The 25,696-nt window shown below is 43.6% G+C and overlaps 1 protein-coding gene across 1 annotated transcript in view; it reads left to right on the forward strand.

The window, feature by feature from the left end:
- Positions 1 to 25,696, forward strand: part of Piezo2 (piezo type mechanosensitive ion channel component 2) — a 343,119-nt gene that overhangs the window by 266,839 nt on the left and 50,584 nt on the right. The window contains 13 exon segments of the mRNA XM_048363082.1: positions 1,719 to 1,879; positions 6,602 to 6,778; positions 7,041 to 7,166; positions 9,044 to 9,244; positions 10,093 to 10,297; positions 10,386 to 10,487; positions 12,528 to 12,693; positions 13,075 to 13,318; positions 18,050 to 18,146; positions 18,962 to 19,121; positions 21,165 to 21,254; positions 22,791 to 22,912; positions 23,783 to 23,854. Coding sequence (XP_048219039.1) covers positions 1,719 to 1,879; positions 6,602 to 6,778; positions 7,041 to 7,166; positions 9,044 to 9,244; positions 10,093 to 10,297; positions 10,386 to 10,487; positions 12,528 to 12,693; positions 13,075 to 13,318; positions 18,050 to 18,146; positions 18,962 to 19,121; positions 21,165 to 21,254; positions 22,791 to 22,912; positions 23,783 to 23,854 — 1,923 coding nt within the window.

A 25,696-nucleotide genomic window follows, 5' to 3' on the forward strand; every position in this document is an offset into this window, starting at 1 on the left:
GGCAGCACTTTGTTTTGGAGACCACAGGGACCAGAGGGGCATGTGTCACCATTCCCCCAGGGGCATTCCCTACAGAGGAGAAACCAGCCCTGTGCAGGTGCCTGGGACAGCACATGACACCTCCCCTGTACACATGTTCTTGAGGAAGCCTGACTGGGGCTTTCCTGGAAAGAGTAACTCAGAGTGAAGAAACGGTGCATTGCCACAATCCATCATTCTCAGCCAGCTCCTGAAGGTGTTATACCTAGGCATATTCTTTGTCCACTCTGATGTTAAGATTTCTTCCTAGACTTGAAATCATATTTTAACAGGACACCATGGGAATCAGATGGCCTTAGTAATGAGGAAACGTTCCCTGCCAGTGCAAAGGGCAGAGCCAGCTCAGTCTGTGTCACAGTGCCCAGAGGGCATAAGAGGGAAGAGGGTACGATCTCTGAGGCAGGACACTGGGGTGCCACCCTTGTTTTTTGTTTTGTTTTGTTTTGTGCTGGCCCTGGGGCTTAAACTCAGTATCTGGGTGCTGTCCCTGAGCTTTTTTAGCTCAAGGCTAGCACTCTAACACGTGAGCCACAGCTCCACTCCTGGCTTTTGGTGCTTGATAGGAGATAAGAGTCTCATGGATTTTTCTGCCTGCGCTGGCTTTGAACCATGATCCTCGAGTCTCAGGGTGACACCCAGCCTGCTGCCTTGTTTTCAGTGGTCTTTTCTTCTGTACAAAAGTAGAAAACACAGAGAGCATATGGAAGGAGATTCCTTTTAAAGGCAAGTTCTTCCTGCAAACCTGGCCCCTGCTTCTGCTCATCTCAGAAGACACAAGGAAAGGACCAGCTGAGCAGCACCAACACCCCAGTGGAAGGGATTAAGACTCAGAACTTCCCCTGTGGCTTTCAGCGAGGTTGAGCTTTACTAGTTGCACCTTTGCACCCCTGCATCATCAGGTGTATTAGCCATGTACACCCCCAAGTCATGTTTATCAAGTGCCCACAACGTTCTGTTGACCCGCATCTGGGTCACGTGATACATACGCATTTTTCACGACTGAAACCTTACTTCGTGTTCACAACGTCATGCAGTAGCTGTTAATCTACTTGCGATGCCGGGTATGAACTGCGAGCTGCTGTCTGCACGCATGCTCGCTGCAGATGGGACAGGCCAAAGCAGGTCTGTCGCAGCCTTCAGTAAGTCCTGGAGAGAAGCAGGACCTGGGTGTCTCCCTCCACGAGGCGGAAAGAAGACGATGTCACAATGGATTTGGTCACACTTCCTGCATCTGTGGCTGGGTCGTCCACACGTGTAATGTTTCCCTTGGAAGAGGTGCGAGCAGGCTGTTCCTGCCTCTGCCAGGGGATGGCCAGCCAGTTTGTCCTCTTTGAGAGGAAGGAGAGCTCTAGCCACTGACTCCTGAAACCATTTATTGTAACAAGAAACATGGCATTGACAGAGAGCTTGGGATACTTAATGTTCCCAGGGAACTAGGGAATCATAGTTTCATCAAAATGCTTCATTATATCAACATAATTACGGTGTGGTTACAGGAACGTTGGCTCTGAGTCTCAGGTTACCACGTCCATGTCTGCAGCACGGCTTGGGGCTCCGAGGTCCTCTCTCTCTCTCTATCCACTACAACTATTTTGTAGCTTCTCTGAAAGTTACCAGGCATGCTTTAATGAATAATGCATAAAGTCGTCATGCGCTTAGATGAAATTACTGTTTTTCAGATTTAAGAAACAAATGGCACCTGGTGATTGATCGCCTCACTGTGCTCTTCTTAAAATTCCTGGAGTATTTCCACAAGTTGCAGGTGTTCATGTGGTGGATCTTGGAGTTGCACATCATCAAAATCGTTTCCTCCTACATCATCTGGGTTACTGTGAAAGAGGCAAGTGAATGTTGTCTTACCAGGAAGAATAGAGTCAATCACAATGGGTCATCCATCTATTTCCTCATCCAATTCTCCATGGTGCTTTTTAATTCAATACCTATTATATTAGGATATCACAACTGTAAGATAGGGGCATGTGCTTTGATATTTGGAAGACCCAAGGAAATGGGAAGACAGAGAGAATGGAGAGAAAGTCATATGGCTTAGGTCCCAAGTGGCTTGGTCATGTTGTCCTGGTTTCTTATGTTCATCTAGTCCTGGTGAATTTCATGGAATTGTCTGCTTTTCTGAACTACTGCTAGTTAGCAACTAATTTTGTGTAATGTTTGCATATTTTAATTTTACTTTTGATTTAGTCACAATTTAAACAATATTTGCTAAAAATAAAGTCAGGAAACCACAGCCTGCAATCTTTAAAAAGTTTAGCTAAACTGGGCAACTGGTGGCTCAGGCCTGCAATCCTAGTTGCTCAGGAGGCTGAGATCTGAGGATTGCAGTTTGAAGCCAGCGCCAGCCCAGGCAGAAAATGCTTGTGAAACTCTTCTCTCCAATTAACCATCAACAATCTGTCTGGAAGGAGAGGTGTGGTTCAACTGGTAGAACACCATCCTTGAGCAAAAGAGCTAAGAGATAGCTCCCAGGCTGTGATACCTCTCTCTCTCTCTCTCTCTCTCTCTCTCTCTCTCTCTCTCTCTCTCTCTCTCTCTCTCTCTCATCCCCGCCCCCCCACACACACACACTTTTTATATACAGGGATGAGCAGCAACTCCCCTGGAAATTCTGAATCTTGTTATCAGCTTGTCCAGCATCTTACCACATGGAAAGCGTGGGGCTGGAACCAGGTGCGTGGAGATTGACACCAAGCTTGATGTTTGTATTGTACAAAGTAGTTTAATTCTCTGAGCCTCAATTTTCCTACTTGTGAAATGGTCACAATAAAAATAATCATGTCACAGAGGGTCTTCAATCCTTGTTCTACATGAGCTCTTTAAAACCGTGGGTGCTGGTAGCCATTTCTTGTCCTTGAAGGACAGACCTTCCTAAGTTCTAGCTCCTTCACGAGTTCCTCCGTCTCTTCCTGCAGCTTTTCCCTCTTTCTGTTCTTCAGGCCATGCCCACAGCCTGTTCATCCTAGTCCAGATCTCTGGGAAATGCTCCTGCATTCCTGTGGGTCTCTTGCCATCCACACACCAAGAGCCATCAACCTAGTCACTCCCTTGGCCTCTGGACCTGTGTGTCATGTGACAATCACACTTGACCTCACTTCTTGTGTTTCCTCCATCACTAACCAAAGCAGCTCGAGCCAGTGATCCCTGGAACTAAGCCCACTGAACCACCCACATCAGCTCTGCCTGCAGATGGCAAACAAACCCTCATCTCCTCTCATTATCTTCTCTCCATCCAGCATGCCCATAATGCAACCAGTCTTCCCACAGGATAAATGGGATTGTGACAGCCTCCTACCACAACATCACCACAGCACTCTCTCTCTCGCTCGCTCGCTCTCTCGCTCTCTCTCTCACTCACTCACAATCACATGGTGTGAAACACTTCAGTCAGCCTCAAGGACATGAGTGGGTTTTAAAGTCCTCTAGAGCCAGGAATTACTCAAGGAAGCTGAGATCTGAGGATCAATGTTCAAACCAGCCCAAGGAGAAAAGTCCATGAGAGTCTTACCTTCAATTAACCACCAAAAGCTGGAAGTGGACAGTGGCAGCCCTGAGTGGAAAAGCTGAGGGACAGTGCCTAAGTGCCCGAGTTCAGTCCCAAGACCCAACATACACACACACACACACACACACACACACACTTACATTGACCCCTACCCCCCAAACCATTTGCCTCTCCAGGGATATGGCCCTCTCTTGTGTCCTCCCTTGCCTAGTAAGGCCTTGGACTTGCATTTTCTTCTGCCTACCTGTCTTGTGCTTACACTTCTGGTCTCAGTTCAGGTCCTTTCCTCACCTTGGACTATATTCAGCTGTGTGTACCCAAAACAGTTTGGCTCTCCCCAGGCAGAATGCTCATCCCCCTGCACTGTCTCAGGCTGCCTGGTCTTAGGGCACCATCCTGTGACCTTCCCATGTCCTCGAGTCCTCATGGATCACTTAGGACTTAAGAAAATGATTATTCTTTGCTTCTTTTCCCCATTATTCAGAAAGTGTTGTTTTTATACTCAAAGCCTTCAATGATTAATAAAAGAAACAACAAAGAGGTTAATTTCACAGTGTTTTCATAGGATAGGAGGGCAGGGGTCTTAAACTCAGGGTCTGGGCTCTATCATAGCTTTTTATCTCAAAGCCAGCATTCTGTCACTGGAGCCACACCACCACATTCAGCTTTTTGGTGGTTAATTGGTGATAAGAGTCTCACGGACTTTCCTACCTAGGCTGGCTTCAAACTGCAATCCTCAGATCTCAGCCTCCTGAGTAGCCATGATCACAGATGTGAGCCACTGGTGCCCAGTTACAATTTGCTTTTAAACATCCAAATTAGGGTGACATTTGGTGATTGGAGGAAAGCCGATTCATGCATAAACTATTTTGGTAAAATAAGAAAGTTACTATGTTTAAGAATGCTTTATAGCTTACAGAAAATTTCAATTCAAAAATGTTCTTTTATTCTCAACTCTTTAAGGCAATTCTTCTTACCCTAGTATTTCAGCCCTTAAGCCTCAGACCCTTGCCTTGGATAGAAACAAGTAGTTAAATAGAAGACTAGTGTGTAACAAACAGCAAATACTTTGGTGCAGTCTTTACATTTTCTTATTTCATGGCTTTGTAAGCCTGCTCTTTTTCCAACCTTCCCTCTTACAATCTATAGAGCTCTGGATTTGGTTTGTGTTCAACTTTATATGGAGTGCACACTGTCATTTTCTTCTGATAGCATTAAATGTGCCTAGAGCAATTTTTGTGCGAGTATTAGGTATTGAACTCAGGGCTGGGCCATTGTCCTTTAGTTTCTTCACTCAAGACTAATGCTCTACTACTTGAGCCACAACTCTACATTCAGCCTTTTGGTGGTTAATTGGCAATAAGAAACTCACAGATTTTCCTGCTCAGGCTGCCTTTGAACCACAGTCCTCAGATCTCAGCCTTTTGAATAGGTAGGCTCACAGGCATAGACCACCTGCACCCAGCTCTTAAGACATTATTTTAACAATGTCCAACATGTTCCGTGGCTGAATAAAACAGAGGTACTTCTGCACTATTCAAGCAACATACACTAGAGAGGGGTGGGGGGCGGTGGGGGGTGGGGGTGTATCTCCCTGATTGATAACCTCACTTGTGGCTGAAAGCCAATATATTTGAGTTGAATAATTTATTATTCTCCTTCCCTTTCAGCATTTCCTATCTCAGCAATGGTACTATCATCCATTCAGTCTGCACTGAGGTCATTTCTTACACTTTCCCCTCCAAGTCTCCAACCTACCTCCATCAAGCAATTCAGCCATAAATCCAGCTGATTCCATGTCGCACTTAAGTCCAATATATTCTCCCTAGTGCGTCCTTACAACCATGGCTCCCCGTGTCCTTAGCCACTGCAGTCTCAGGGTGGCTGTGCTCTGGCCTCCAGTCTAACCCATATCCCATCCTCCATATCCCATCACATTGACCTAAACAAGTTGGAGATCATACCTGACTTTCAAACTCTGTCCAAAGGTCCTTTAGGGCTCTAGGTTTGCTGCAGAATAAGTGCATGTACCACTGCGTGGCTCAGAAGAGATACATTGAAATTTGACTCCTGGCTGTGTCTCCATCCTCACCCATTGTGGCATTTTATTTTAACTCCACTTCATTTTATTTTCTGTTATTTTTTTGTGCCAGTACTGAGTCTTGAACTCAAGGCCTGGGCACTGTCTCTTAGCTTTTTGGTCCAAAGCTGGTGTTCTCCCACTTGAACCACAGCTCTACTTCCAGCTTTTCGGTAGTTAATCAGAGATAAGAGTCTCACAGACGTTCCTGCCCAGACTTGTTTCAAACCATGATCCGCAGACCTTGGCCTCCTGAGTAGCTAGGATTATAGGTGTGAGCCACCGGTTCCTGGTCCACTGTGGCATTTTATACTTCTAGCTCTTAATTCTCTGTTGTCTGTAGTTATCTGTTCTCACCATACTTTTCCACACTTTCTTGCCTGGGCCTCTGCACCATGGATCTGGAATTCACTATTCACTCACACTTCACTACTCATACCATTCACATGGTTCTGTTCTTTGTGAAAACATTTTTTTTTTTTTTTTGGCCAGTCCTGGGCCTTGGACTCAGGGCCTGAGCACCGTCCCTGGCTTCCTTTTGCTCAAGGCCAGCACTCTGCCACCTGAGCCACAGCGCCCCTTCTGGCCGTTTTCCATATATGTGGTGCTGGGGAATCGAACCGAGAGCTTCATGTGTAGGAAGGAGGCAAGCACTCTTGCCACTAGGCCATATTCCCAGCCCCTGAAAACATTTTATCAGACCAAAGATCTCTTGTAAATTTCCTCACAGAAACCCACACACATCGGTAACTAAGATTTTGCTGTTTTTTTATTGATATTAAATGATCATATGTCCATCCGTCTTCCATAGTGTCCTCCAAACCATACTTCACTCCTGTAGACCCTATGCGTGCTAAGGAACAGGAGCAGCACTTGCTAAGCTGAAGAAGCCACCGTCATCATCTTGCCTTGGACATGATTTCATATCTCGTGTGCTGTCCCCATTTCTGATCTTCTGTTTCCAGGTGTCTCTGTTCAACTATGTCTTCTTGATATCTTGGGCTTTCGCTCTACCGTATGCCAAGCTCCGTCGTGCGGCCTCCAGCGTCTGCACTGTCTGGACGTGTGTGATCATCATCTGCAAAATGTTGTACCAGCTACAGACCATTAAGCCCGAGAGCTTTTCTGTCAACTGCTCCTTGGTGAGCTTCTGGGACGGGAGGCCTTCCTGACTGTCCTGTAGGGCAGCAAGGCTGCTCTTTGGAGAGCCCATGCCCTCCACATCACAGACAGCCTGAGGAGCAGGCATCATCCAGCCCAGCTATGAGCCCGGACCTACATCGGCTCTGAAGCTTAGATTCCCCCTTGAAATGGGCTCCCAAATCCACCAAGCCCAGAGCTGAGGGACAAAAGTCCAACCATGCCCACTTGACAAATTGACCCTACTTTCTCCTTCCTTTTCAGCCAAATGAAAATCAAACCAACATACCCCTTCATGAGCTCAACAAGTCCCTGCTCTACAGTGCTCCTGTTGACCCAACGGAATGGGTTGGCCTGAGGAAATCTTCGCCTTTGCTTGTCTACCTCAGGGTAATGGTTTTTCTGTGCTTCTCCTGGGCCACTGCAGAGCTCCCACTGTGTGATGGTCACTGCATAGATCCCACTGCAGCCCTCTCCCATGTGAGCTCAGTGCCTGCGTGATCATCACTGCATAGTTCCACTGCAACCCTCCCACAAGAGCTCAGGGCCTGCGTGATCATCACTGCATAGTCCCACTGCAGTCCTCTCCACGAGAGTTCAGGACCTCTATGAAGGTCACTGCATAGATCCCACTGCAGTCCTCTCCACGAGAGCTCAGGGCCTCTGTGATGGTCACTGCATAGTTCCCACTGCAGTCCTCTCCACGAGAGCTCAGGGCCTCTGTGATGGTCACTGCATAGATCCACTGCAACCCTCTCCCATGAGAGCTCAGGGCCTCTGTGATCATCACTGCATAGATCCACTGCAACCCTCTCCCATGAGAGCTCAGGGCCTCTGTGATCATCACTGCATCTTCTTGCATGGCTTTTAGAATCCCCTTGGCAACAAACTACAGAATATTAAAATCAATACTCTATCTTGTGTGTTGAAGAGAAGTTTGACCAAGCAGTCTCACTTTGGTTAGATAAAATATGCTAAATAGCTCACGATATAAACAGCAAGGTTGATGAAAGTATCAGAACTAAAACATGCCCAAAATAAATTGCTAAAGTTCTTAAAAATGTATTATAAAACAGCGTGCATAATGTGAACTCCCCTGGGGACAAAGAATTGTCTAGAAAGGAAATCTCATTGTGTACAAGAAACTGGCATGGCATTGGAAGACAGTTTTAATTTTTACATTCTGTCTCTGTATTTTTAAAGGGTATATAATACAGTTAGAAATAATAAAAGAAGCATACTTTTGGAAAAGAATTTTGATGACAAATACTCATTGAAACATAATGCAAATAAAATAGCTTAGATTCTTTTCACATTTTTAGTGTGACAGATAGCCAGTTATAGTCATGTTATACTAGCCATGCAAATAAAACAAATACTGGGCAGGGGTGTGTGTGTGTGTGTGTGTGTGTGTGTGTGTGTGTGTGTGTGTGTGTGTATGTATTTTTTCCAGTACTAGAGATTGAACTCAGGGCAAGGGTCCTCTCCCTTAGCTTTCTCTATGAAAGGCTATCACTCTACCATTTGAGATATGGCTCTACTTCCAGCTTTTGGATGGTTAATTGAAGATAAGAGCCTCTCAGATTTGACCTAGACTGGCTTTAAACGTCAATACTCAGAGCTCAGCCTCCTGAGTAGCTAGGATTACAGGTATGAGCCACCATTGCCAGGTTAGGATTTTTAAATGCCCTAGAACTTCACATACTGTGCAATTTCCAGTTTTTCTTTACATGGTAGATAGTGTTGTAAATTGCTTTTAGAAGGGTAAAATACATTAATATTTGAAAAGAACAGTAAGACTAATGTCTGTCATCTCTTTACCCACATGTTATTTTCATCATTACCCTCAGGAGCGTTCTTTCAGAGGTATTAAAGCTTCCCACTCCTTCAGCATAGTGTACTTCTGCAGTCACTGCTGTCACTGCAGTTGCGGTTCCAAGTAGGGTTGGGCTGCCTTCCTCAGGTAGCCAGACATCTGCTTCCTTAGCCTATGGAGTGTACTTAGCAAGTCAAGTAGAAGGAGTGACCAGTCTGGTATATAGAGATTCTAGATCATGTTACCATGGCACCCAGCCTGATTTCTAGAAGGGAGATCACTCCACAATTAATAAGCCTTACATTCAATCCTACATTGAACACAGGTAGGATTTTTTTAAAGTGTCCTTTCAGATATCCAGAATTAAGTACAGTGATGGGGATTGCTTAAAATTAACAAATTGTAAAGTATTTGATATACCCAATTGGTTTTCCTTGCTTATGATTTGTAGAATAATCTTCTGATGTTGGCTATTCTGGCCTTTGAAGTTACCATCTACCGCCATCAGGAGTACTACCGAGGTCGCAACAACCTGAAAGCCCCTGTGTCTAAAACTATCTTTCATGATATCACAAGACTACATCTCGATGATGGGCTTATTAACTGTGCCAAATACTTCATAAACTACTTCTTCTACAAATTTGGCCTGGAGGTGAGTTTTTGTACCAAGGTGATTGATTTCTATTTTCCATGAAAAGTCAAGTGACATCTTTGGCTAGCTGGTCACCTATCTTCAACCAGGAGATCTGACCCTTTGGGGTAGACAGATGCTACTGCTCCTGGTAGGTGGGCAGGAAATTTCCCACACTCAAAAGCTATTTCCCCAACTGCAATGGAGGCCGCTCTAGATGTCAAGAACCAGCTAAATATGTGGAGACAAGTTATCATGTAAGTTCCATATTGAGAATAAAATTGTATTTGTTGGGTGCTGGTTGCTCATTCTGTAAACCTAGCTACTCAGGAGGCTGAGATCTGAGGGTTGCTGTTCAAAGCCAGCTCACCTAGAAAAGTCCATGAGACCCTTATCTACAACCAGTCACCAAAAAGTCAGAAGCAGAGATGTGGCCCACGTGGTGGAGCACCATCCTTGAGCACAAAGCTAGTGAAGAGCCTGAGGCCACGTACTCCAGCCCCAGTACTGGCACCTCCAAAATATATTACTAACCTGTTCCACTGTGTATTCTGCAAATGCAAACCGCAGCCACAGTGAATGCTGTAACCTGACATGACTGTGGTCATGCTGTCCCAGCATAGAACCATTTGCAGGGGTGACATCATCACTGTCCTCTTCAGTGAGCGAGCGGTGGTTATTTTGACAGAGGCGCAGTCAGTCATCTCTGTGGAAATAACTTGTACAGTATTTCTACATTCCCACCAAAAGACACACAGTAGACCCGGCCTGAGCAATGTCGGTGTCCACCCCAGCAAGTGCACAAAGCCCAGTATCACTCCCCTTCCCTGTAAACCCGACCTCTCTTGCCTCTTATCACCCTTACACAGACCTGTTTCCTAATGTCAGTGAACGTAATTGGTCAGCGAATGGATTTCTATGCCATGATCCATGCCTGTTGGCTGATTGCCGTCTTGTATCGGCGCAGAAGAAAAGCCATCGCTGAGGTCTGGCCCAAGTACTGCTGCTTCCTGGCCTGTATCATCACCTTCCAGTACTTCATCTGCATTGGGATCCCCCCTGCCCCCTGCCGAGGTGAGCACCCCCGACACACACCCCTTAGCGGCAGTTGTTGCCAATGGCCACTAGAGAACTGATGTGTGCTGTTTATCTCGGCCCACAGATTACCCATGGAGATTCAAGGGTGCCAGTTTCAACGACAACATCATCAAATGGTTGTACTTCCCTGATTTCATTGTGCGGCCCAACCCTGTGTTTCTGGTCTGTAAGTGTTTCTACCACAGAGCTCACAGCATTGGTACTCGGGTTTACATTTGCTGTTTATCCTTCACACAGTGGGCATTAGTGCTTTTGTTTCTTTCCCTGGACTTCACAATCGTGTAAAGGGTTGTTTTATTCATTCATAGTGTGGTCATTAATGGCTTCCACTTACTGTGTATATTTGTAGATATTAATAAATCAACATGGAAGTACCACACTCACTTGTGTAACTCACCTTCCACTATACTACCTCCCTACACACATACATCTACATGCCCACCTTTTCTGCAGTAGTAGAGAGGGAGGCCTTTCGAGTTGAGCTGTGAGCAGGTTTCAAGATGCCCCTCTCAGGCAGACCAAAATGATAATAAGCAAGGCTGTGGCCTCCAGATTTCATTAGCAGGCTGGAATGCAAAGCCAAAACCTTTGGAAGAAGCCAGTAAGTGACAGATTTGAGCAGCTTCCTTCCCTTCCCCCAGACACACACACACATACACACATATGCACACACACACACACACACACACACACATACACACTCATCAAGACAATAGGGAGTGCTAGGCAGTATAAAAAACTTGGGTGCCCACTCTACCCAGATATTTCAGGGTTACCTTTAAGACCAAGGAAGCCACCTGTGAGTTGGTTGTGGCGACCTGGGCGGGGGTCAGTGCCAGGCAGCACTCAGAAATGTCCCTTTCTGTCTTCCTCTCTGCCACCTTTCATGTGACTAATGCATGGGGAGATGGCGAGATTAACAAACACAGGGATGTCACATCTATCACATGTGACAGATAAGAAGAGGGAGGCTAGTGCTCCAGGAGCCTTCTCAAGACGAGTAAGAATGCCAGCGTGTGTGGCTTGTGCTTCTAATCACAGCTGTTCAAGAGGCTGAGACCTAAGTACTGAGGTTCAAAGTCAGCCCAGGCAGGAAAGTTTGTGAGACTCTTTATCTCCCATTAACCAGCAAAAAGCACGAAGTGGAGGCATGGTTAACGTGGCAGAGCATCAGTCTTGACTGAACAAAACCAAGAGAGAAGGCCTTGGCCCCAAGTTGAGCCTCAGTACCAAAAACAAACAAACAAAAACCCTGATGGGAAATTAATGTAAATCTACCCTGTGTCGGGAAAGATTCTTGGCAAGTGACAACTAGGAGCCTAGCGGTGAACGCCTCCCACTGGGACAAAGCAATGTGACAACAGAGCACAGGCTTTCTCACGGAGAGGACTAGGCCCATGGGTTCTTTTTTTTTTTTTTTTTTTCCTTTTCTTATTTATTGTCAAAGTGATGTACAGAGAGGTTAACAGTTTCAAACGTTAGGCCTTGGGTACATTTCTTATACTGTTTGTTACCTCCTCCTTCATTCCCCTCTCCCCCCTCCCCCTTTCCCTTTCCCCCCATGAGTTGTTCAGTTGGTTTACACCAAACAGTTTTGCAAGTATTGCTTTTGTAGTCATTTGTCTTTTTTACCCTGTGTCTCTCGATTTTAGTATTCCCTTTCAGTTTCCTAGTTCTAATACCAGTATATACAGTGTCCATGGTACTCAGAGAAGATACAGTGATAGTGCAGGTACAACCACAGGAAGGGGATACAAGAGGATCATCAACAATAGAAGCTACGGTTTCACATGGCATGTTGAAAGTAATTACAACAGTGATATATCACTCGTTTCCATAACATGGAGCTCATTTCACTTAGCATCATCTTATGCATTCATAGAGGCATAGCTATTAGGCTCTTGTGATCCTCTGCTGTGACTAGTCTAAACCTGTGCTAATTATTCCCTATGAGGGAGACCATAGAGCCCATGTTTCTTTGGGTCTGGCTCACTTCACTTAGTATAATTTATTCATTAGGCCCACATGTTCTGTCTTCCCTCTGCCACACTGGAGAGTAGTGACTGCTACTAGGCCCTAGAAGCCTAGGGTATGAACTTTGGGGGTGCGCTTCCCACGAGAGTTGGGGGCCAGCCCGTGCTACTTGTGATGCTCTGGCCCCCGGAACAGGCGATGATGTGTTAGCCCCGTACCTCTGTCTCTCCAGATGACTTCATGCTGCTCCTGTGTGCCTCTTTGCAACGGCAGATTTTTGAGGATGAAAACAAGGCTGCGGTGCGAATCATGGCAGGGGACAATGTGGAAATTTGCATGAACCTAGATGCAGCCTCCTTCAGCCAACACAACCCTGTGCCGGATTTTATTCACTGCAGGTAACAATGGCTTCGTGCCAGCAAGTCACTTAGGCGCGGCCGTTTCGCGCAGATGGCTCTGCTACTTCAGACCTCTCTCTAACCTTGCTTGAGAAGAAGCTGTGTGTGAGAAACTTACCAAGAGCTAACAATACGCATACATGCACACGGGGGGTTCTCAGTTCATCTATTTGTACATTACTAATTATGCGAGAGTTTTCTATACACCAGGCAGTGTGAAAGGAAAGATGAATACAGAGATCACAGAATGGTTTCCCAACGACTCATAGGAAGTCCCGCGTAAAGTATGCATTTTTCCCCTTCATACGGTAGAATTCCTGGCTTTGCTCTGGCTTGTTTTGTTGTTGTCTTTTTACTGTCTGGAGGTTTTTCTCCCCCCAGATCTTACCTGGACATGTCCAAAGTGATCATCTTTAGCTACCTCTTCTGGTTTGTCCTCACTATCATCTTCATCACGGGAACAACCAGGATCAGCATATTTTGCATGGGTTACCTGGTGGCCTGTTTCTACTTCCTGCTCTTTGGGGGTGACCTGCTCCTGAAACCCATCAAGAGCATCCTGCGCTACTGGGACTGGCTGATTGCATACAACGTTTTCGTGATTACGATGAAGAATATCCTGTCAGTAAGTGGATCCTACTATGTAGTACACTTGTGGTTTCAGTGTACGGGTAAACAATCCACTCAATGCTTATTAAAACCCTCGTGCTTCTCACGTGACCCTGTTAAAAGCCTCAGCTATGGTGTTGAAAATTCAGGATCCAAACCACCGTCCACCACTTTTTCACTGCGCTAGGTTAGGCCAAATCCTTTCTACCCATTTTCATTCTCTCAAGGTCATACTTCAGTGGGGTTTGTATTCAAAGGAACGGATTCTAAAATGCATTTTACTCATTAATGCTATCCTTCCTGAGGAGCAATTTATCTAATCACTCACTGCATGGGTTACAAAGCGACCCTGTGATAAGCGGAATCAGATTTAGTGTATCTTTTCAAAGTAATGTGGTTGTTGAAAATAAAATGCTCTTACATAGAAAGAATTGTAAGAATGTGAAACAAACTGAGCATGGCTCTATAGACTGTTAGGTGGGGTAGGGAACAGTAAAGAGAAAGAGTGAAGTACAGGAACATCTTATATTCTTGCATGTGGTAGACATGGGAGAGATTTCACCGTTGTGATGGCGTCTAGGCAGAGACATCCTGTTAGCTCTGCCAGTCAATATCTGTGTTCTTTATCTACCAGGACAAGTAAGTTACAATGCCCAGTCATAATTCTACAGAATCCATATTTCTATTGCACTAATCTTTTAGGCCCCAAGGACACCCCTTGAGTTATTTAGTGCTGCAAGGATTTGGTTAAGAACCTTTCTTATCTATAGCATTTTGTTGGACCAAAGAGGGACCCAGCAGGAGCTGCCCACAGCTTTCTCTAACCTGTGTATGAGACATGGGATGCTGTCACAGTGAAGTAGAGACCAAGAAAGTTTATTAATGAAGCAGGAGAAAGGAAAAGGCAGCATGCACCCATTCAGGTGCAAATATACAAAGAAAGGCACGGGGAGTACTCAGGCCTCCGTGGTACTTGTACAGATAATGAGGCAGGAGAGTTAATGTTCCTCTTTGTTCTAGATACTTGGTACATCTTAATCGTTCTCACATTATCATGTGGGACCAGACAGACATTAAACCTAGCCCATATACTAAATCTGGGGTTTTGTATTTCTTTTCCTTAGACAAGGTCTCCGTTTAGTACAAAAAAATTTTTGACCAGGTATTTTTCTTGAAATATTGACTCAGGATATTCTTATTCTGAGCTCTTGAAAATCATTAGTACAGAGTTAAAGGCATTGTCAGTTCCTGCAGCCTAATGGAAGAGTGGAAAACCCAAGCAAATGCATGCCGAGTCGAGCTATCTTTCAATATCAAGTCTTTCCTTAGCTCCCGATTCGCATGCATGCCTTCATATCCTGATTCTAGCATGGCTCAGGTGGAAGGAGTTAGTGCTTCTCCAATGCCTCTAACTTAGCTTTGCGCCTGCTTCTGACAGCTGTAACGGTGGCGACTTAAAAGAGCGATGATGTCATGATCCTTTGCTTCTTTCCCACCTAGGTTTTTAAGGATGAGCTCATCAGCCATTCAACTGCAAACACTATTGGACACTTGGGGGGGGGGTGATATATAATGTATAGCATCGTATTTAGAGATCTCTAGGGGCCATGTGTATATAGTCGTAAATATTTGAATAATTCATTTTGCCTAGAGTCTATTGAAAGATTAATTTCCTAGTTGATAATTGAGGTGACTTCAGGCAGACCAGCACTTCACGCCACTCACATTAATTTACACTGGAAAAGGATTGAGAATTGAAAAGGAGGGTACGGGACAGGAGAACAGAAGGCCAGCGAGCGAGCCAGCCTCATGATGAGGGAATCTCCCGTTAGAGCTAATGCATCCAGCCATCTATCTGTGCATCTGCCGTTGTCATATTCTTCTTTGCTGAGTGCTGTTTCACATCATGAAGAGCCAGAGATAAACAGGACTCAGTTTTCACCCTTAAGGAACCCACATTCTAAAGAAGAGGATATACTTGTTTAAAAATTATGACAGTACAGTCATTTGTGAAGATGAGTGCCACTTTTTAAAAACAAAACAAACATAAAAGTCAGCCTACGTCTCCCCTTATTGTACGGCAGATCCATGTGCGAGAAGCCACCAGTTAGAAGGCCGAGTTTTGGAGTGTGTGTGTTGGAGCTCCAGAGGGCTGCAAGGGGACTCCAGTCTCAAACCTACCTCACCGATTACAATACCTGGCTTATAAGGCCAAGAAACACACAAAGTGCATAGAATTCATCTTAAAGTAGAAAGCAGTTCAGATGTGAACACGATCAAAGTCAATCGAAAACCAGTGAACACTCAAACAAAGATGTTAAATAGAAGCCAAAATAAATGAAATGTGAACACAATCAAGGCGAATCAAGAACCAGTTATCTAAGGATAGTAAGACTTTTCTGGAACTTACCACCTCAAAACACATTTGTAAACTAAAAAATGTCCTGTACTATGTAGGCCTTTTGCTTAGACCCAGTAGAATTCCTAAACTTCATGTCTTTGGTAACTTGGAGACATTTTTTAAACACACACACACACACACTAAAGAATCTCTAGAGACACAAAGAAAGGAAGACATTCCCCTGCCTGGAAAAGAGTGAAATTAGATTTTTAGAAACCAGGCTAAAAGTCCAAGAGTCCCAAGTGAGATCCAGTCACTCACCACCATGTGCCAAATACAGAGCCACAGTGAAGGGCAGAGAAAGGAGATTGGCCCAGGGCAGCCATGGGAAGACAGCACTGCAGCGCCTCTTCAGCCGTCTTCAGGGGTGCAGACATTGGCTCCAAGTTAAAGAGAGAAAACTAGGGGCAAGGGATGAGAAAGGTATGCAGAGCCAAAGTGGTCCCAAGTTACACGTGTGACCTGGTAACCCATTAGCTCAGTCTTTGTCCTTGGAGGAGTTCTGGAAAAGTCATTACCACTTTATCACTGGAACAGAATAGGAACAAGGTGGTCTCCTGAGAAGACATTGCTTGGTGATTTGCCTTCCATACAAAATGCTTTCCAGTGAATTTTCTCTCTTGGTGCCCAAAGTGATTGTAAAGTTGACTGCCTCAGAGAACAATCAGATAAAAGAGCAAAGATGCAGTTGAGAGACATCAGGCTCAGTAAAAGTCGGTCTCTCTCTCTCTCTCACTCTCTCTCCTCTCTCTGTCTGTCTGTCTGTCTGTCTGTCTCTGTGTCTCTCTCCCCCACCCCCCAGTACTGAGGCTTAAATTCAGGGCCTGGATGCTGTCCCTTAGCTTGTTCCCTTAAGACTGGCACTCTACCAATTGAACCACACCTCTACTGTTGACACTGGCTCTACTGTTGACTACTGTTGGAGATAAAAGTCTCACAGACCTTTCTGCCTACTCTGGCTTTGAATGGCAATCATCAGATTTTAGCCTCCTGATTAGTTAGGATTACGGTTAGGAGCCACCTGCACCTGGCTGAAAAGGCATCTTTTCAGTTATCTCTAACAAGAGGAACAAAAGCTTGGGAGCGTCGGATTGGATTTGGGATTCGTGGCCCAGTAGCCTCTGCTTTCAGAGCAAGGCCCAGGACCCAGGCTGTACACAGTGAATTGTCACCTGGATGTGTTCACCCTTCAGGCTGGGGATAGGGCCTAGTGGCAAGAGTGCTTGCCTTGTATCCATGAAGCTCTGGGTTCAATTCCCCAGCACCACATATACAGAAAACGGCCAGAAGGGGCGCTGTGGCTCAAGTGGCAGAGTGCTAGCTTAGAACAAAATTAAAAAATAAAAATAAATAAATAAAAAATAAAATTCGTCCTTCAGGGAGCTTCACATAATCATCTTGATACATTCATTTTTTGTAAAAACATATTTACTGGTCATCATCATCAACAAAAGGATTCCATTATCCAGAGAACCAGTGAAACAAGCCCCCAAAAAAGCCCTTCCTTGGTCCCCCTGAAGACTGGTGTTAGGACTTCCATGAGCACCCATAAATGATATGCAAATAGCTGTTTGTCTACATTGTTTAAGGAATAATTGCAAACAGAACTCTTTGCAGGATGGGGGTGGGAATATGGCCTAGTGGTAGAGTGCTTGCTTGCCTCGCATACATGAAGCCCTGGGTTCAATTCCTCAGCACCACATATAGCCAGAAGTGGTGCAGCGGCTCAAGTGGTAGAAGGCTAGCCTTGAACAAAAAGAAGCCAAGGACAGTGCTCAGGCCCTGAGTTCAAGGCCCAGGACTGGCCAAAAAAAAATTTTTTTTTAAATCTTTGCAGGTTCAATAAGGGGCCATCAATGGATTTTCAAATATTTTCTAGCTGAGCTTGGCTGAATCCCAGAAGCAGAGCCACGGGTGTGCAGGCTAACCTCTGCTTACTGTTCCCTGAACTCTGCCTTGCAGCTCGGGTCTGGGGAACAGCGTAGATTTAATCGCCAGACCCGTGACGGTGTTAAGTGTACCAAAGTCAACACCATAGGGTTCAATGTGTATCCATTTTCAGAGCTCCGGTTTCTTCCTAAAACGGCTCATAATTTCTTCCGTGAAAACACAAGTGTTTTCTGCAGAGGCGCCACACCACACGCAGACCCTCCTTTCGCTCATTGGGTCTAATGTCTAGGAACTGGCATTGCTCCCTGAGCAGCTAAAGCAGGTCTCCATGGTAACTGGACTTTGGGGTATGGTAACGCCCTTCTGTAATCATGGGCACATGGCTGGGGTCACAAGAAACCAAACGTGCTTTTGGGGTTCAGAGGTGGAGAAGTGACCTCCCTGCTTGTTTTTCAGATAGGAGCCTGCGGATACATTGGGACATTGGTACAGAATTGTTGCTGGCTGATCCAGGCCTTCAGCCTGGCCTGCACGGTCAAAGGCTACCAGATGCGTGAGTATGAGAGCACGGAGGGTTCTCACTTCAAAACAGGGCCCAAGTACACTAATTAAAGATGTCAAGCTGGAGGTCAATTCCTCCCTAGATGCAAGCTGTAGAACTGTATGTAGTGCGTTGTGTGCAAATTGCTCCTAGGATGAGGAGCCCCCATTCCTGTAGTCCCTACTCCCTCTTTGACCATTTTCCAAAACTCCAGCAGATCGGGGGATTGGATCTGGTGCAAGAATAACTCCCTATGCTTTTGTGAGGATTCCAGATGTCTATTCAAAGTTGCAGCTGTTTCGATTAGAATTTGGAGAGCAGGAATGGAAGGACCCCCAAGGTTTCTGCAGTTGACTTCTTTCTGCCATCTACTTCTTGCACCAGAATAGACCACATGGTCCACCGTGATGCAGATATGGTGGATGCGCCTCCTGAGCATGGTTTCCATAAGACAAGATGTGCTACTACATCCCTCCTTCTGTCACTCCACACTATACTCATTGTCAGGCTGGCTAGAGAGCTCTGCCCTGGAATGGATACTGTCTTTTGTGTTGGAGCATATCCGCTATCATTAGGACATTATTTCCCCATGAACCTTTTTGGAGGTTCCTGACGAAAGAAATGTTCAGGGGCTTTTCCTGTGCCTCGGTGTCAGGAGTTCACTGTGGGCTCGGCTTATGAGTTCATGTTGACATTGGAGCTCACCTGCCCAAGGGGAGGTCAGGTCAGGGCAGCTGAGTGCTGCTCTTGTGCCTCTGTGATTCCTAGGACAAAGCAGCAGTGGGAGTGAAATTCATCTCTGTGTTTCCCCTGCTGCATTTCCACAGCTAACGAGGACTTGTCTTGCAAGTTGCCCAGTGGAGAGGCGGGAATAATCTGGGACAGTATCTGCTTTGCCTTCCTTCTGCTACAGAGACGAGTCTTCATGAGCTACTACTTCCTGCATGTCGTGGCAGACATAAAAGCATCCCAGATCCTGGCCTCCAGGTGGGCGGGCCATGGGGACACTCAGTGGTTGGTTTTCTGTGTCAACTTGTTGGGGAAACCCACAAGAAATTAAGAAACATCTTCCCGGAAAATCGGAGTAAGGGAAATTTAGAAGCAGGTCTTTGAGATCTAAAATAGACATAGTAATGCAATGTGACACTTTACAAAAACCCAGGACACATGTAGGTGGCACACAAGTGTCGTTGAGCCCCTCTGTGCACACGCCCCACTGAAGCAGCCCATTCTCAGCTCCAAGAGTAATAGTCACACAGGCCACCTGGGCCCAGAGCTCAGTCCCTCTTCCCTCCCCTTAGCTCTGTTTGAAGAAGTAATTCCTATGGCCTAGTGGCAAGAGTGCTTGACTCGTATACATGAGGCCCTGGGTTCGATTCCCCAGCACCACATATACAGAAAATGGCCAGAAGTGGCGCTGTGGCTCAAGTGGCAGAGTGCTAGCCTTGAGCAAAAAGAAGCCAGGGACAGTGCTCAGGCCCTGAGTCCAAGCCCCAGGACTGGCCAAAAAAAAAAAAAGTAATTCCTGATGCTGGAGAAAAGCATTATTATCTCTTACTTTGCATATCTTATATGTAGTGTGGTTCCCCAACTTGTAATTTAAACTTTGTGCTAAGGAATTGATAAAACTTAACAACTAAAATTCCAATTAAAACAGTGGGGAAATAATCTGAACAGATAGTTCTCAAAAGAAAATATACAAATGGGGGCTGAGGTGTAACTTAGTGATAAAGCACATGCTTAGCATGGACAAAATCTTAGTTTGGAGAAAGGTAGAGAGGGCAGGAGGGAGGGAAGGAGGAAGGAAGGAAGGGAAAGAGGGAGGGAGCAAGGGAGAGGGGAAAAAACAAAGGGAGAATAAGAGGGAAAAGCATGAAAGTAAAGAAGGGAGGGAAGAAATTTGTTTTGTTTTTCCACGTCTTTATTGTTAAGAGTTGTGCAGTTGGTTTACACCATATAGTTTTGTAAGTATTGCTGTTGCCCTGGTTTGTCTCTCGATTCTGGTATTCCCTTTCCCTTCCCTAGTTTCAATACACATATATACAATATCCAGGGTACCAAAATCAGTTACAGTAGTATCAGGGGTAAAACCACAGGAAAGAAAGACAAAAGAAAAAGGGCATAATTTCACATGGTACATTGAAAATAAGAACAACAATGATCAAAGATGTGTTTCTATAACTTGGAGTTCATCTCGCTTAGCATCATCTTATGTGTTCATATGGACATAGCTATTGAGCTATTGTGATCTGCTAGGATTATCCTAGATGTGTACTAATTATCCCCAATGAGGAAAACCATACAGTCTATGTTTCTTTGGATATGGCTCACTTCACTTGGCATGATTTTTTTCCAAGTAGGAAGGGAAATTTTTTATCCAACAAGTATATAAAGCAATGCTTTACCATCACTGATAATCAACAAAATGCAAATCAAAATCAGAATGGACACTATTACATAAATATAGGTAATAATTCACATAAATAACCTAATTTATATATAATCTAATTTATATATAATTATATATTGTGCATAATTTTATATATTAGCTTATATATATAAATTCTGATAAGGATACAATGAAAATGGAATCCTTCTGCACAGTTGGTGGGAAGGTAGACATTATAGAAACAGTATGGAGGTTCCTCAACGAGTTCAAATTAGAAGTACCATCTGACCCAGCAATTCTACTTATGGCACCACTCTAATGAAGTCAGGTGTATAATGCTTAAGCATGGTTTCTGAGGTGCCTTCGAAGAGATGAAGAGACTTACTGCTCTTTGGAAAATACTCTTTTTCTCTCTGGGGACCTCCCAGGATAGTAATCCACCCTCTTGCTCCCCAAGTGCATTTTCTTGTTTCTTCGCCAGGAAAGAGCTTCTAGAAGGGAATTGGCACCCTCTAGCCAGGAAACTTCCGTCATCCATCAATAAGTGGAAGCCATGCTTTTTAACCCTTTAAGATCATTTTCAGAGGAAGGTGAATGAAAGGCAGGACTACTAATTGCTTCTGTTTCCTGTCTCCCCTTAGAGGGGCCGAACTATTTCAGGCCACAATCGTGAAAGCTGTGAAAGCAAGAATCGAGGAAGAGAAAAAGTCAATGGATCAGCTGAAGAGACAGTAAGCACATCTTGCTTCTCTCTTGTTCTTCCTTTTTCCAATTTAGATGACTATCAGTTGAGTCCCGGCTCTTTCAAATCCCTGAAAAATCTATTTGTGTCAACTTCCCATCTACTCACTCTTTCTGTCAGAGAAGTCGCTAATGTCTGCTAGGCTATAAATGAAAGCAGTTTAACAGAAATATAACTCACTCCAGAATGGAGTGAGAGACCACCTTGAAAAAGACCTGTTTCTGTTATTTAACCTGGGAACCTTGTGCAGGCCATTTCAGTTCTCTTAACTTCAGTTTTGTCTTCTTAAATGATGTCTTAGTTCTACCTTTCTGGATTAAAAACAACAACGACAAAGATTAACTAGCTAATGAATGAGACAGGGTCTTTCCCAGTGCCAAGCACTTAAGTGTTCACTGTCTCTGTGGGTTGAGGAAGTCCCAGGGGGTAGCTTTGGAAGCAACTGTTGAAATCATAACAGTCTTGTCTCTGAGGAAAAATAGATGGCCTGACAGTCCATTTAAGAGTCCATGCTACCTAGAGACATCTCTAGAAGTATGAGTCATCTTTCCCTGACTTTGAGTCTAAGCTTTTCCCACTGTACCCTTCTGGACAGGACAAAGGACGTGGGACTCTCTCAGGAGAGTCACGAATTCTGTTGAAAAGACTTTTCTCAGGATGAAATTTTCAGCAATGAATGGAACTTGTAAAGACTGGCACCACTTATTTGTTTGGGGGCCAGGTTTGAAAGCTGATGGATACAGAATTCCAGACCTAGACACTGTGGCCAAGAAAATTGCAGTGCTCAATAATCATCACCAGGAGTGTTCCTTTAGCTTGAAAGAACAGCTTCGTACCGTGCTCAACTCATATCTCAGTTTCATTCTCATAAGCAGAGATAGATCCTTGTATAGATGAAATCATTCCATGGCATGCTTGTTTTCACAAAAGTACAAGTTATATGCAAAAAATATTATGCAAAGAATTATGGTGCAATTGTTGTTACAACAAATTGCAACCCACATGTGGAATGTATTTCTCACTTCTCCTAAGAGAGGCCTATATTTTAATGCCCCCTGATGAATTTTTCCACCCGTTTAAGAATTCAAAACTTGAGAAAATAAAGACCTGGCATTTTCTGACATGGTACATTCAGACTTGTTATGATAGACGATGTGAATGCACATCAAAAATAGGCATGCCAAACCTTAACCATTATGATTATTGTTAACCATTATTGAGTCTAGCATCTGTGAAGTGTAAACTAGCAATATGAATTACATAATATGTAATATATAATGTATATACATGGTATATGTGATGTAGATTATATAGATTACATAAAATAATACGTAATACACAACATAGGCATTACACACAACATATATGTATAGCATTGCTTTTTAGCAGTAAATCTCATCACAATTCTTGAAATAAGTTGACTACTTTGTTCATGATTTTAGACATATGTATAAAAATGTAAATCCATTGGCTCTAAAATGACTGCATGTATGCCTGGCACGACTCACATTGCTTTGTTTTATAGAATGGATCGCATCAAGGCCAGGCAACAGAAGTACAAAAAGGGTAAGGAGAGGATGCTAAGCTTAACCCAGGAGTCAGGGGAAGGCCAGGACATCCAAAAGCTCTCTGAGGAAGATGATGAAAGTACGTGGAGACATTTTCTTCTTGTTCAAATATCTAGAAGCATGATATTGGATCACTTTTCTTTCTGCCAATTATTACCAATGTTGTTTTATTTAACTTTGCAAGTTTTACTTTCCCACTGTGAATGGGATGTTTTTATTTGTTTTATAAACTTATATTTAATGAATGAATAATTTTACAAGTACCTTCTTTGGCAAGATACCTTCAATGAAAACGTATCCTAGCTCTATCTTAGAGACATGTTTCTGAAGAAATTGGCATGGTTTTGCTAAATGTGTTTAAGGAAGAGATTTCAGATAGGCTGTCTTTGATTTCTATAAATTTTATATAAATTAAATATGCATGCATATTCTATGTGGCACCTGAATATTGGTAGTTTAAGTATCAATTATTGCCTGTTCCAGTGAGAGCTCTCATGAAATATATATTTATAGCTATATAATATATCTAGGTATTTATTTTGTCCAGCTCAAGTTTTAAAGATTTCTGGGTTTTTAAGATCTTATCAAAGCTTGCATGCTTATCTGTTTGAAGAAAATCAAACAATAATGCATGATATTTTTCCTATATATACCATCTCTTCATCACTGGTAACTTTATATTTTTCAACCATGCATTACGGTAATCCCCATAAAACTGTCTGGCCATTACAATTTATGCATTTTAACAAATTATTTTATTGAAACATTTGGCAGTAAAATAATTTGTGAAAATACATGTGTACTTTTCAGCCTTGGTATCGTTCCTTTTCCTCACCTCTGATGTACTTTTGCAACTGACCTAGATTTGACAATTGAGATGTTAAGACGTGGTTTCAAATTTTGTTTGCTCACTTTATAAGAATTAATATTTGGACATATTTTATTTTAGGAGAAGCAGACAAACAGAAAGCCAAGGGCAAAAAAAAGCAGTGGTGGCGGCCTTGGGTTGATCATGCTTCCAGTAGGTTTCTCAATACTCTTCCGATCTCACTGACTCTAACCCTTATATCCTTGACCAGAATTCAGGCTCCCTGTGACCTGTGTGTCCCATGCATGGTTTGGCCCTTGTGACTTGACAGGGAATTAGAGTGTTGGAAAATTGCAACACCAATGGATCTATAGGCTCTATGGATCTATTCTCCTAGAGATATTAGATAATTCCAATATATTAATAGATAGCAGCATAATAAACAACTCGATATAGTTGGTTGAAGAAAACTTGACATATGGCTTATAGACTCTTGAGCACAATTTATAGGCTCAGGAAGCAAAGAATTGATTATGATGATATCTAATTTTGAAGTCCATATACCTTCTGATACTTGTTTTATGACTAAAAATGAGTTTGCAGCCAAGTGCCAATGGCTCATGCTTATAATGCTAGCAACTAAGGAGGCTGAGATCTGAGGCTCATGATTCTGAGCCAGCCTGGGCAGGAATGAACTGCCTCCACAAAAAATTTGGAAGTGGAGCTCTAGCTCATGTGATAGAACACTAACTTTGAGCAATAGAAGCTTAGGGACAGTGCCCAGGCCCCAAGCAACTTCCAGGACCAGCACACACACACACACACACACACACACACACACACACACACACACACACACAATCACAATGAGTTTGTGTTCCTCCTAGTACTGATTGAAGACTGATTACTACATTCAAAAAGTCTATATCCTTTTCTTTAAGGCACTAGACAAAGATGTCAATGAGTCTTCCCTTCCCTCATTCCAATAGCTTTTCCGATTTTAGGTTTTGGCAGTATACCAAATATAGAGAGGAGGGATAACTTACAATAAAAGTTCTTACTTTCTCACTTCACTCCTGTCCAGCCTCAAAATGGCTTTAGAACTATCCCAAACACCCATGTCCAGAACGTGGCGCTCACTGCCTCCGAACAACCTGATGCTCAGAGTGATCAATTCACAACAAAAACCAGAAAAGCAGAGCGACAAAGCCACACAGAATAGAGTGTACTTCCTCTCTGATTATAAAAATGAACTTGAACCACAGAATTTACTGGCTATATTTGTTCTTCTGAGCAAAGAAATTAGCACTGTTAGCCAGTGGATTTATAATGGAGTGACCCAATTCAATGTAGCCCTCCTTAACTACATTAGAATATTGAATAATCATTACTTTAAACATTATTTGGCATGTCTTCATCATATTCTGTATCTCTGTAATTGTGGCTAGCTAGTCTCATCAAACAAGGAATATCACCAAAGCACACGAACTTACACAGTGGTAGGAAAGATCCTACTAGTAGAATATCATTAGGAAATCAAATCAATGGTTATCTTTCCCATGCCTAATTCTTACTATCACATAGATCTGGTTTGGGCCTCTCTTACCCCAGTAGTAATTTTCTGCAATCAGCAAGCTGGTATAATGAAAAAGTATTTGAAATATTGCTTGGTATATCTAATCCCCAATATTGAATTTTAACATTATGACAAAAAGTGAGTTCTAAACATTTTATTTAATTTTCTACCAAGGTCAAAAGACTGAAGTTCAAGTTGCAAACACGTATAATTCTTACATTGACTGTCTATTGGCACGATAGTCAAGCTACCAATATGGTAACAGACTGGGCTAACTGCCTGTGCCTGTCAAGTCACAAGTAAACTGTGCTTACTTTTCTGTTGTTAAAGGACCTCTGCTAGTTAATGAGACCTATCCATTTCAAAACCATGTCCTCTTGAATGCTTTGTCCTTTCAGCGGAGGTAAATTCCCATCCCAGGCACTTTGGTTGTATTTCCTTTTTGCATCTAAACATTGTGTTTTCAAAGGAATTGGATA

Source organism: Perognathus longimembris, chromosome 15 (genome assembly GCF_023159225.1).
Source record: "Perognathus longimembris pacificus isolate PPM17 chromosome 15, ASM2315922v1, whole genome shotgun sequence".
NCBI classification, from domain to species: Eukaryota; Metazoa; Chordata; class Mammalia; order Rodentia; family Heteromyidae; genus Perognathus; species Perognathus longimembris.